Raw genomic sequence first — 12,813 nt, forward strand, 5'->3', positions numbered from 1 at the left:
TAAGCGCTTGTAAGTAAGCATTTCACTGTAAGGTCTCCAGCTGTTGTATTCGGGCACATGTGCCAAATCAAATTTTATTTGATTTTGATCAATGAACAGTAGGTACAAATGGTTACGCATTCAGAAAGGTAATCGGAAGGCTGAAAGTTCCATTTCTGCATGACTGATCTGTGCCTTTAGCAAGATGGATGCCCAGATTTGAAACAGTACAGGACATCCAGATGTTGGCTGGATAACTGTTGAGGTTGGATTAGACACTCAGATAATCTCTGTAGAAATCAGTGATAAGTTACCATGCTAGAATAGACTGTGCTCTCCTGCTGCTGATCCGAAATGACAAACACCTGCAGAGGTGTATATGAAACAGAAAGAAATGTGTATAATAATCCATGTTTAGTGATTCTAGATCAGCAGCTAGTGTATGTGTGAGAAAACAAAGCGCTGTGTAACACAGACAGAGTGAGGATCAGACACACAATGACAAAAAACAACATTTGTCCCTTAAAAATAACAAATAATAAATAACATCTCGCTTCATTTTTCTCACGTTAGCGACTGAACGCTATAAAAGGAGGACATGCCAAATCAGCAACCGGATTGCTCCTACTCTTTCGTTTATTAAAGAGCATGAGCGATAATTCTCCAAAACGCAGCCACAAATCAAGATCCCTGACTTATGCAGTTCTGCGACTTATACCACAGCTAGAGGTGAAATACTATCGCAGAAACCCAAGCCCTTATTAGTTATGCAGCGTTTGAGTCATGGCAGAAGAGGAGGGTGGAGGGAGCAACGGCCCGTAGGCCTGTTTCGGTACTAATCGATTAAGCTCACTGGTTACTGCTACTGTTGAGGGTGATACATAACAGCAGACAGGGAGAATATACGCCACATGTCCTTTACTTTTACGGGGCTGTAAGGGTCGATTATCGTATTACACTCATGCAAAGCAATAAAATGAATCACAACAGATGTGAATAAAGCAAGCTGGAAAACAAAATGTGGTAGAGTGAACAGAGGAATGAAAAATTCAATTTGCCCGACGGCTGTATCCATTATTAATTTGTCCACAGACAGCTCTACAATGTAAATCCAAAGGAGGTGTCTCTCTCTCCAGACAGCCATAACTAAGACTAAGACAAGTTATTTCTCCAGCTAGCCGTGGTGTATACAGGTGGTGGGAGAACACAACACAAGATTTGGTTATGAAAGAGAAAGCTGCACTTCAATCCTCCTCTCTCTCTCTATCTGTCCACCTCGTCTATACCTTTCCATCAAGTCCTCCTCTCTCTCTCTATCTGTCCACCTCGTCTATACCTTTCCATCAAGTCCTCCTCTCTCTCTCTATCTGTCCACCTCGTCTATACCTTTCCATCAAGTCCTCCTCTCTCTCTCTCTCTATCTGTCCACCTCGTCTATACCTTTCCATCAAGTCCTCCTCTCTCTCTCTATCTGTCCACCTCGTCTATACCTTTCCATCAAGTCCTCCTCTCTCTCTCTATCTGTCCACCTCGTCTATACCTTTCCATCAAGTCCTCCTCTCTCTCTCTATCTGTCCACCTCGTCTATACCTTTCCATCAAGTCCTCCTCTCTCTCTCTATCTGTCCACCTCGTCTATACCTTTCCATCAAGTCCTCCTCTCTCTCTCTATCTGTCCACCTCGTCTATACCTTTCCATCAAGTCCTCCTCTCTCTCTCTATCTGTCCACCTCGTCTATACCTTTCCATCAAGTCCTCCTCTCTCTCTCTATCTGTCCACCTCGTCTATACCTTTCCATCAAGTCCTCCTCTCTCTCTATATCTGTCCACCTCGTCTATACCTTTCCATCAACCATTATAAGTGACACTTTGGGATCATAGGGCAGACCAGACGCAGGTTGCAATTCAAGACTTCTGACAAAATCTCTTTCATTTACTGTCTTCTCTTTTTCAACATCTCTCTCTCCTTCCCTCACACCTTCCTGTATTAGCTCTCCCTTCTTCCCTTTGAACCGTCTATGTTGTACCTGTCTAGTCTATGTGTGTGTCTGCTAGAGAGGGCCAGTGGGGGCTGAGTAAGTTCCACTGGACAGATGGCCGTCCGAGTCACTGTCAGGGGCCGCCACACCAGCTGGTACGCCCCTGTCTCCCCCCTGCCGTACCCCTCCGCCCCTCTACCCCTCTGCCTCGCCCTGCAGGGGGTCCCAGCTTGATTAGGCAGGATTAATGACGTGCCTGTCTGTGAGTGTGTGCGCACACGATCATGTGTGTGTATGCGTGTGTGTGTGTATCAGAAAGGCTCAGAGAGAGGCTGAGAGCTCAACACACTGACTGTATTTACTGTTAAACTTCCTCCCATTCTGATGGTAATGTGGTAACACAGCAGTGAGTTCCTCCTGGCCCATCTACTGTAGCCAGGCGTTCCCTAAGGTGCCTGAACAGGCTGCTTCGCAGAGGGGAGATCAACGTGCCTGTTTGATGGTCGCGTCACTCACAAAACGCTTCAAAGGCCTAGCAGAAGACTGGGTTGAGTTAACCTCTGTGTCAGCTTGCGTCCCAAACGGCGCCCTATTGCCTTTATAGTGCACCTCTTTTGACCAGGGCCCATGGGGCTCTAAGCCAAAGTAGTGCACTATGTAGGGGAAATGGTGCCATTTGGGACCCCAGTCTACAGTTTGAGTAAAACTGTTGACTTAGACAGAAGAGAGGGACAGATACTTAATGTATTATCGTCCATATTTATCTTATTCTGTTTCAGAGAACAATGTAAACAAGGAAATAATTTGGATGGGCTTTTAAGATCAGGGCTTTATCAATCATAAAGACTTCACAGTTAGTGTTCCAAATCCAATTCATGTTTCCTTTGAGCCTGATGGTTCAGCCTCAAACACTGGATGTGTCCAAAATGACACCATATTTCCTATATCGTGCACTACTTTTGACCAGAATCCTATGGGCCCAGATCAAAAGTAATGCACTATATTGGGAATAGGGTGCCATTTGGGATGCACACACTGTCATCTCATTCACACTCAATGTTTTGGCAGCCATTTTACAGCAGTGTCCCAGTGTGTGTGAAATACTACTAAGACATAATCAGCAGATGAGTTATAGGTATTGATCCAGCCAGCACCCCTCCTGGTGTTCTTTATCACGCACGCACGCACGCACGCACCCACGCACGCACGCACACACACACACACACACACACACACACACACACACACACACACACACACACACACACACACACACACACACACACACACACACACACACACACACACACACACACACACACACACACACACACACACACACACACACACACTGCAGTGCTGCTCCTTGCATTTCCTTCCTTCCTTCCCTGCTTTAATTTATGTCTCTTCATTTCTGTGCCAGAGCCGTGTGTGTGGGAGTATTTGTGAGTGTGTGTGTGCATGCGTGTGTGTGAATATACAGTGTGTGTGTGTGCCAGCAGAACATGCATAATACACTCCAGTAAGATTAGTAGACTCCAGCAGTGTTCTGGAAGGGGTTAGGTTTAAAACCCAAACTAGAGGAACCAGGAGGGTCCAATTAGAGTCCCCTTGGGCCCGAGGAAGCACGTTTGAGTGTGTGTGTGTATGTGTGTGTTTGCAGTGGGCGTGTGTGTGTGAGAGAGAGAGTGAATGTTTGTGTGTGTGTGAACTGGTTGCCAGCCTGAATGGCTGGCTTAGCTCACATCCAAGAGGCTGGAGGCTGTGTGTGTCTAAAGTAGGCCTGGCATCTGGACCTGTCAATTATCCTAACAATAGCAGGCCTGCTCCAAATAGTCCCATTGTTAGCCAATAGCCAGGATACATTCTGGTAATGAGTGTTGGAACACGGATTTGATGATGCACTCCCCCTGGTTAGTCAGTGTTGTGTGCTTGATTGGGGCTATGGTGCATTATGCACAGTGGCTATGGCTGGTCTTGGATCAGTGTTTAGGCTTATAGTGTGGTGGATTTGGTGTGTGTGTGTGTGTGTGTGTGTGTGTGTGTGTGTGTGTGTGTGTGTGTGTGTGTGTGTGTGTGTGTGTGTGTGTGTGTGTGTGTGTGTGTGTGGAGGAGGAGGAAGGGAGGTGGTGGGCTTTGTAAAGCGGTCCCCTTCTGCAGGGGGATTGCAGCTTGCGTGTGGAAAAACAGGGGTATCTGTCCCAAATAGCACCCTATTGCCTATACAGTGCACTACTTTTGACTAGGGCTCTGGTCAAAAGTAGTGCACTATAAAGGAATAGGGTGTCATTTGGGATTCAGCCAGGGTGACGGCTTCCCGCTATTGTCACCTGACAGCTTATCACTCAGAGCTCCACGCTAAAATACATGTGCCCTCACACACACACATACACTGCTGTCTTCAGACAAAGGGCTGCCTTTGTGTCTCCAGCAGGACAGAGGTCTGATGAGTGTCACACTGTAGTTGCTGTTCGAAAATCAAAGAGTGCCTCAAAGAGTGCCTCTGTATGCCCAAGCTGGTTCATGTTTGGTCGATGTCGCGCTCTCTCTGTCTCTCTGTCTCTCTCTCTCTCTGTCTCTCTGTCTCTCTGTCTCTCTCTCTCTGTCTCTCTCTCTCTCTCTCTCTCTCTCTCTCTCTCTCTCTCTCTGTCTCTCTCTCTCTCTGTCTCTCTGTCTCTCTGTCTCTCTCTCTCTCTGTCTCTCTGTCTCTCTGTCTCTCTCTCTGTCTATCTCTCTCTCAAGATAATTGTTTATTTTATTACATAACCATCTCACTTTTAGAAGGCCCCTATGTTAATTAGTGATTTGAATGTGAGTGCCATCAGCAGCCTGGCTGGGGCTAGGGGGAGCTAGGGGAGCTAGGGGGAGCAGCCTGGCTGGGGCTAGGGGGAGCTAGGGGGAGCAGCCTGGCTGGGGCTAGGGGGAGCAGGGGGGAGCTAGGGGTGCTAGGGGGAGCAGCCTGGCTGGGGCTAGGGGGAGCAGGGGGGGAGCTAGGGGGAGCAGCCTAGCTGGGGCTAGGGGGAGCTAGGGGAGAGAAGCCTGGCTGGGGCTAGGGGGAGCAGGGGGAGCAGGGGAGAGCAGCGTGTGCTAACTGCTAGCTGCCAGGGAGGAGAAGAGTGCCAGTCTGTAGACTAGAGTGCTGCTATGCACATGATGAAGACAGAGAGTGAGGGAGTGCTGCTACTGGGCCTGTCCAATGGGACATTACAGAAATGACTTTCATTTATGTAGCTAGTTTTTTTCTCCAACTCAAAGTACTTTGCATTCTATGGGAGTAATTCATCTCGTCTTTCCTCCCACCATCAATACTGTTCAATGTGCACAACTCACATCTTGAGAGATAATTTGTTTGAACATACACGTGTGCATGTGATGGATCGTGCGAGAGCCACGTTGTCATATCTTCTCTACTGGGTCAGTGACGTGGGTTCTTGTGTGTGTATGTAATGGATGTGGTACTTACCTGTCGCAGTGGGTACACTTGAAGGGCTTGGCCCCGGTGTGTTTGCGGTAGTGCCTCGTCAGCTCGTCGCTCCGGGCGAAACGCCACTCACAGCCCTCCCAGGAGCACTTGTACGGTTTCTCACCTGACAAGACAGACAGATAGAGAGGGGAAAAAATATGATTACTTTTGCAGTTACATTGACTTTCTGTTTTTTTTTTTATTTTTTTTTTTACCTTTATTTAACTAGGCAAGTCAGTTAAGAACAAATTCTTATTTTCAATGACGGCCTAGGAACAGTGGGTTAACTGCCTGTTCAGGGGCAGAACGACAGATTTGTACCTTGTCAGCTCGGGGATTTGAACTTGCAACCTTCCGGTTACTAGTCCAACGCTCTAACCACTAGGCTACGCTGCCGCCGTGGTAGCAATAGTGGATACCATTAAGTTGCTTTTATACAATACCTGTGTAGTTGTACTGTAATGGAACATAATTGTGCAGTTGGCTAAATGACATGTAGGCTACTGATAAGTAAAGCGGTGTTGTCTGTATGATTGACATACCTGAGTGTATTACATCATCACCAGTGTGAGATGAGATCCTCCCAACTCATTTGCTGGTGTTAACCAGTGTGCGATCCTACTAACTAGTTAATGTACCTGTGTTACTCAGTGTGCGATCCTACTAACTAGTTAATGTACCTGTGTTACTCAGTGTGCGATCCTACTAACTAGTTAATGTATCTGTGTTACCCAACCCAGGATTACACACCAAGGGTTTTGCATCAACCAATCATAGACTCCCAGAGCTCGCTAAACAAATTATTTCAGCGATGCCGTGTTAATTCATAATCCTAAAACTAAAATCACCCTTAAAAATTAAACAGTTTTCACCCCTTCCCTCCCCGCCCACGCCTCTCCTCTTCCCTTCTCCTCTTCCCCCTTGGACCCCCTGTGGAAAGATCTGAAATTCAAATGAAGTTTCTCTCCAGTTGAACAGATGGGAGAGGGAGATATCTATTGTTCACAAGCTGTAGTTTTATCTCCCTGATAGGAAGGCCCTCCGGCAGGGGGTTCTGTTACTTTTTGGGATGGGAAAGGGGGGGTGTAGCGGGTTGTGGAGGGGGTACCCGGACCCTGAGGACCAGGTTGTGTTCGGATGGGCCTGGACCTGGCTGGTGGAGGGTAGGAGGGGGCTGAATCCGGGGAGGGTTTTGGGGTGGGTAGAGGGGGAACCACCCGCCCCGGTGCTGCCGAGCGCTGCTGCTGTGGTTGATTCAGATCTGGGAGTGGTAACGATAATTGGGGTCTTAATGACGCTTAATGGGAAGTAATACCGTACTTCCAGTCAGCCAGCTGCGACCGTCTTCCCATATCACAGTGTCCACCAATCTTCCTAACTAGACTAAAGTACCATTAGAGTGAAATCTAAGCGCCTCAAACAGTAGAGCAGCGGTACGTCCAAATCACAGGCGACCGTGGAAGACAGAGGGCGCAGACGTTGAGGATAACGGAGGGTACCCGTAGGGTCAGAGAGGCTGTGCGTGGAGGGGTGAATGGTGGGGATGGTACTCCACAGGACTTGTTGATTCAAGTAATTTATTCTGCGACAAAAAACCTGCTACAAAAAGTGTTGATTAGCAGAAGAATGTCAGTGATTTCATTGGCTAAAGTATATTGGAGGTGACCCCAGCAGTAGACGGTAAAGGATGATGTGGTTTTGTTTGACATAATCTCAGAGCGATGTGGAATCTGCGGAGACCACGATGATGCAACTGAAAGTAAAGGATGACGTGGCGGAGGAGGAGAGGAGAGAACTGAGGGATGTGAGATGATGCAACGCACCTCGCCTCATCTCCTCGATTCCGCCCCTTCATCCCCCACTGCCCCCATCATCCATGTTGTAAGATGAGAGGGAAGAGAAAAGGCAAATGGTCTGTGAATGATACCTCCAATCCCGTTTTATTTCACATGATCTTTTCTTATTCTGTTTCCTTTTTCTTATTTGATCCATTGTCTGTGGTGAGATTGTGGTCGTGTGAAGATTGCAGGGCAGAAACACCTCAGGATCACTTGCTGTGCTTTTCTTTCTGTGTATTGAATATTATTCAAATCAGCAGAGGACATTTTGGGTACTGTCTAATGACCCAGTACTAGCTGCTGTTAGACAGCGTGCATCCAGAATGGCACCCTATTCCCTATATATTGTATACTTTTAATCAGAGCCCTATGCGTAGTGCCCTATATAGGGAAAAGGGTGCTATTTCGGAGATAGCCAGGGAGATGGCAACACCTCAGCACTGTATCAGCAAACACCACTTTACAGCCAGATTCCACTCAACACACTCTTCTACCTCTGGGGTGAACACATGAATGCAACACATTCTGAACATCTGTCTGCCTTTGCCCCTTGATACACTCATAAACATTTTGCCAAAAGACCTGAGGCTTTTTATTTGCTCATTCTCCCCCACTGTGTAAAACCTGTAGCAGATGATATCCCCAGACAGTGTTGCCTTGTCGTGAGAGCCTGTTAGGCAGGCAGGCAGACAGGCAGGGAGGCAGGCAGGCAGGCAGGCAGACAGGCAGGGATGAAGGCAGGCAGGCAGGCAGACAGGGAGGCAGGCAGGGAGGCAGACAGTCGGGCAGGGATAGAGGCAGGCAGGCAGGCAGACAGGGAGGCAGGCAGGGAGGCAGACAGTCAGGCAGGGATGGAGGCAGGCAGGCAGGCAGACAGGGAGGCAGACAGTCAGGCAGGGATGGAGGCAGGCAGGCTGGCTTCAAGGACCACTCTGTCATTTTGGAGTCTTGAGGCCACAGGTGCAAGACAGCAAACGTTTCACACCCCTTCCTCAGTAATTGCCCAAAGCTCCCCCTCCTCTCCACTACCATCAGCTCCTCCTCTTTGCATTAACCCCCCTCCTCCCTATACCTCCCTCCCCCTTTCCAGACTTGACAGAATGAAGCAGGGTCGGCTTGGACCCACCATCACGGCAACTACGCCAGCCAATTATAACTTGCCGAGGCGAGGATGCATGATGGAGTCGCCTAGCAACCGGCCGAGAGAGAGTTTGTGTGAGAGAGACAGAAAGAGAGAGAGTAAGACAGAGAGAGAGTTTGTGTGAGAGAGACAGAAAGAGAGAGAGTAAGACAGAAAGAGAGAGAGAGTTTGTGTGAGAGAGACAGAAAGAGAGAGAGTAAGACAGAGAGAGAGAGAGAGGTGTGCAGCCGCCTGAATCCGCCAGTCATGGACACTCAGCGCCACCAGCCAATTATGGCTCTGCTCTGGATGAGTGTAATACAGTTGCCAGGCAACCTAAACCCCTAAAAAAGGAGCAGGTTGGGGTGGGTGGTAGCTTTTTTGGGGGGTGGGGGAGAGTGTATTTGGGGGTGGGGTGGTGTTAGGGGCAGGGGTAGTTGGAATGGGCAGCACTGTGTTAAAACAGTCTGAGACTGATACCAGGAGCTGCAAATAATCAGCCATTTACGAACTCTCCTCTCCTCCTCGCCTGTTCTGATATGGTGTCCTAGCAACGCACCCCCCCCCCGCCTCATCACCCACCTCTCCCTCCCATCAGCATCACAGGTGCCTGTGTGCTGCAGTTAATTACATTTCCTTAGTCAACTGGAGATAGAGTGCAGAGCCTATTATGATCTCTCAGCTGAAGTTACAGCAGACAGACAAACAGACTGACTCAGACAATTACGGCCCATTTCACATTTCCTAGAGTTTCATCCATACAGCAGCTCCCGTCTCCCTAAAACAAAGAATCCCATTCCCAACACCAGAGGAGTGAAGATAGGAAAATAGTGGGTGGGTTTCTGTTCTGACTGCTCACATTCTAGAACAATGTTCAACCTATAGAATTAGAATCACTAGAATGAACATTCGTTGTAGTCATTCTAATTCTATAGTCGTTCTAGTCATTCTAATTCTATAGCCCTTCAAGTCATTCTAATTCTATAGTTATTCTAGTCATTCTAATTCTATAGTTATTCTAGTCATTCTAATTCTATAGTCATTCTAGTCATTCTAATTCTACGGTTATTAAACCTCAGTGAAAGGCTGTGTGTTTCCTTGCCAACTGTTATTGATGGGGCCATCCAGGAGCATGTCATCCTCATGAAGCAAGGGCCCCCCTTAAATCCTGCACTAATCTTAATCTCCCTCTCTGTGTGTCACTGATGTATGGACATAATAACCAAAAAGAAGGATTAGGCTAATTACTGTACTGTGCTGCTCTTGTCTTGTAATGAACATATCGGGGCTGGGGCTACACAGCAGCATGCTGCAGCATGTCTTAAGGGTGTTCTTTTCTCTTCTACCCTTCTCTTTTTTCCCCTTTTCCCTCCTCTCCTTTTTTGGGTGGTGGAAGAGGAGGGGGCGAATGAATGGCTTGCATCAGCTCGCTGGTGATTAGCATCGCTAGCGCTCTAGTGGCAGCGGTGAAACCTGCCGAGTCAACAGCAGGCCCCAGGAAAGGATTAGCGTCGCTAACACTGATGCTAACGCTACGGCTAGCGCTAACCTGATGCCAACACTTCTCTCTCTCTCTCTCTCTCTCTCTCTCTCTCTCTCTCTCTCTCTCTCTCTCTCTCTCTCTCTCTCTCTCTCTCTCTCTCTCTCTCTCTCTCTCTCTCTCTCTGAGGTTCACTGAGAGGGCAGTGGTGGTTAGATACTCCAGGCTGCAGTAGACATGGCTGAATTAGCCATTTAGACCTGTCAGTCTATCAATCCATTGGCAATTACCGTACCACTCCCCCCGCTAGCAGCTTGTGGATGGAGAGACTGGACTGGTTTCAGTAAGACACTCAGAGTCACTGAGGTGAATGAGTGAAGGAGAGAGAGGCTGCACTGCAGAGCTAAGACCTATGTATTTTTAGCCCATTGGAAGGATCTCACAGGGGGATATAGAGCGATAGATCAAGACTGCTCTGTGTTTCTACTTCACAACACTGGATTGCAATCCTTGCACTCACACATATCAGCTGAGCACTTATACTGAAACAGAAGATGTTTTCAGGCTGAAACCTAAACCTATATTCTCCCAGGGGCATGTGTTAGGTGCATGGTGCACCTGTATAATTGTAGATGCATGGTCCTTGGTCAGGTTAGACAGTGTGTTTTCAGGCAGTGTGTTTAGTGCATGATCTGGCCTTATTGGCTGTGTACCCTTGTAATCTCCACCCGGCCACCTCTCAAAGCCTGAGAGTTCCTCTCTAGGTTTCTTCCTAGGTTCCAGCCTTTCTAGGGAGTTTTTACTAGCCACTGTGTTTCTACACCTGCATTGCTTGCTCTTTGGGGTTTTAGGCTGGGCTTCTGCATAAGCACTTTGTGACAACTGCTGATGTAAAAAGGGCTTTATAAATACATTTGATTGATTGCATGGTGCATGATGCATGGCACATAGTGCCCATGGTCAGGCCTAGGTTCTGTCTCACCTGTGTGTGTCCTCTGGTGTGCCTTCAGGTGGGAACTCTTGGTGTAAACCTTCCTGCAGCCGTTGAACTGACAGCGATGGACCCTCTTCTTGTTCTCTGGGATATCTCCCCCCAGCGACCCAGCCCCCTGCTCGCTGTCGCTGTGCACCCCCCTGCTGGGCGGCGAGGGTAGCGTGGCGTGCGTGGCCACCAGCTTGGCTGCGTTCAGACCAACCTTCTTGGCCACCAGTTTGAGCGTGAGCGTGCCGTCGGCCGTGGCGGTGAGCGTCTGCATGGGCTTGACCAGGTGGCGGCCCAGCTCCGGCGAGGAGGGTGGTGTGAGGGAGGTGACGGCACTCAGCTGAGCAGCGTTGACCCCGTTGACCCCCTCCTTGGTGGTCTTTGCTCCAGACTCTTTTCCAGAGGCCTTGGTGTTGTGGAGGTGTGGGGCCTGTAGCACCTTGGGGAGGGAAACAAGGAGGGGAGGGGGGCTGGGCTGGTCGGGGAGGCTGGGGAGGAGGGGGTCCAGTGGGTCCATCAGGTCCTCGTCACTGTCAGCACCCTGCATGAAGGTGGGCGTCAGGAGGCAGTCGAGCTCCTCATCAAACAGCTCTGATAGACGCTTGGGCTCCGTCTGCAGGTACCGCTCCAACTCCAGACACGTCTGTAAGGGTGAGAGAGACACGGTCAGAAATAGGAACAATACAGGAGAGAACACTCATCCCTAATCTACACATATTATTCAGAGACGCGTGGGCTCCGTCTGCAGGTACCGCTCCAACTCCAGACACTCGGTCAGAGACAGGGACACGCGGTCGGCACGGGAACAACAGCCCCACCACACTCATCTCTAATCAATACATACTGTTTCAGATCTCATACAAAAGTACCGATTTGATTAGCCTCATATGAAACAACTGATCATATCAACCATATACACTCTTAGAAAAAAGGGTTCCAAAATGGTTCACAAAAGGATAACCCTTTTTGGTTCTAGATAGCACCTTTTTTTCTAAGAGTGTATGATAACCTGTCAGTGACTCAGGAGAACTCAAACAATCTGACACAGCCACACACTCTATATCATAAAACCACTGACTAGATACATATCCAGCTCTGCTAATAACCACCACCACACATCATGATAATCTGAGCATCCTATCATCCCCTCCACCCAGTATGGTCCAGTGGTCCAGCTTCTCCAGTGTTGACCATGTCACCTGCCCCTAGCTGAGCCCAGAGAGGGGGATTATTCTCTGATTGAACTGTGCTGGCCTTACTCTTTCCCTCCACTCCGCTTTACAGGGGAGAGAAATTAACCAGCCATGGAATTTTTATCATGAGAAAGAGGAAGGGAGGGAAGGGAGGGGGATACATGCAGAGAGAGGGTTAGAGAGAGAGGGAGAGATATAGTGATACGTGCGGAGAGAGGGTTAGAGAGAGAGGGAGAGATATAGGGATACGTGCGGAGAGAGGGTTAGAGAGAGAGGGAGAGATATAGTGATACATGCAGAGAGAGGGTTAGAGAGAGAGGGATATGTGCAGAGAGTGGGTTAGAGAGGGAGAGATATAGGGATATGTGCAGAGAGTGGGTTAGAGAGGGAGAGATATAGGGATATGTGCAGAGAGTGGGTTAGAGAGGGAGAGATATAGGGATACGTGCGGAGAGAGGGTTAGAGAGAGAGGGAGAGATATAGGGATACATGCAGAGAGAGGGTTAGAGAGAGAGGGAGAGATATAGTGATATGTGCAGAGAGAGGGTTAGAGAGAGAGGGAGAGATATAGGGATATGTGCAGAGAGTGGGTTAGAGAGAGAGGGAGAGATATAGGGATACGTGCAGAGAGAGGGTTAGAGAGAGAGGGAGAGATATAGGGATACGTGCAGAGAGAGGGTTAGAGAGAGAGGGAGAGATATAGGGATACGTGCAGAGAGAGGGTTAGAGAGAGAGGGAGAGATATAGGGATATGTGCAGAGAGTGGGTTAGAGAGAGAGG

At 48.7% G+C, this 12,813-nt stretch overlaps 1 protein-coding gene across 1 annotated transcript in view; it reads right to left on the reverse strand.

Moving 5' to 3' along the window:
- LOC129821156 (Krueppel-like factor 7) overlaps positions 1-12,813 on the reverse strand; it is a 78,224-nt gene that overhangs the window by 8,738 nt on the left and 56,673 nt on the right. The window contains exons 2-3 of the mRNA XM_055878500.1: positions 10,841-11,483; positions 5,421-5,544 (exon numbers count right to left, since the gene is read on the reverse strand). Coding sequence (XP_055734475.1) covers positions 5,421-5,544; positions 10,841-11,483 — 767 coding nt within the window. The remainder of the gene's footprint in view (positions 1-5,420; positions 5,545-10,840; positions 11,484-12,813) is intronic.

This window comes from Salvelinus fontinalis, chromosome 23 (genome assembly GCF_029448725.1).
Source record: "Salvelinus fontinalis isolate EN_2023a chromosome 23, ASM2944872v1, whole genome shotgun sequence".
In the NCBI taxonomy this organism is placed as follows: domain Eukaryota; kingdom Metazoa; phylum Chordata; class Actinopteri; order Salmoniformes; family Salmonidae; genus Salvelinus; species Salvelinus fontinalis.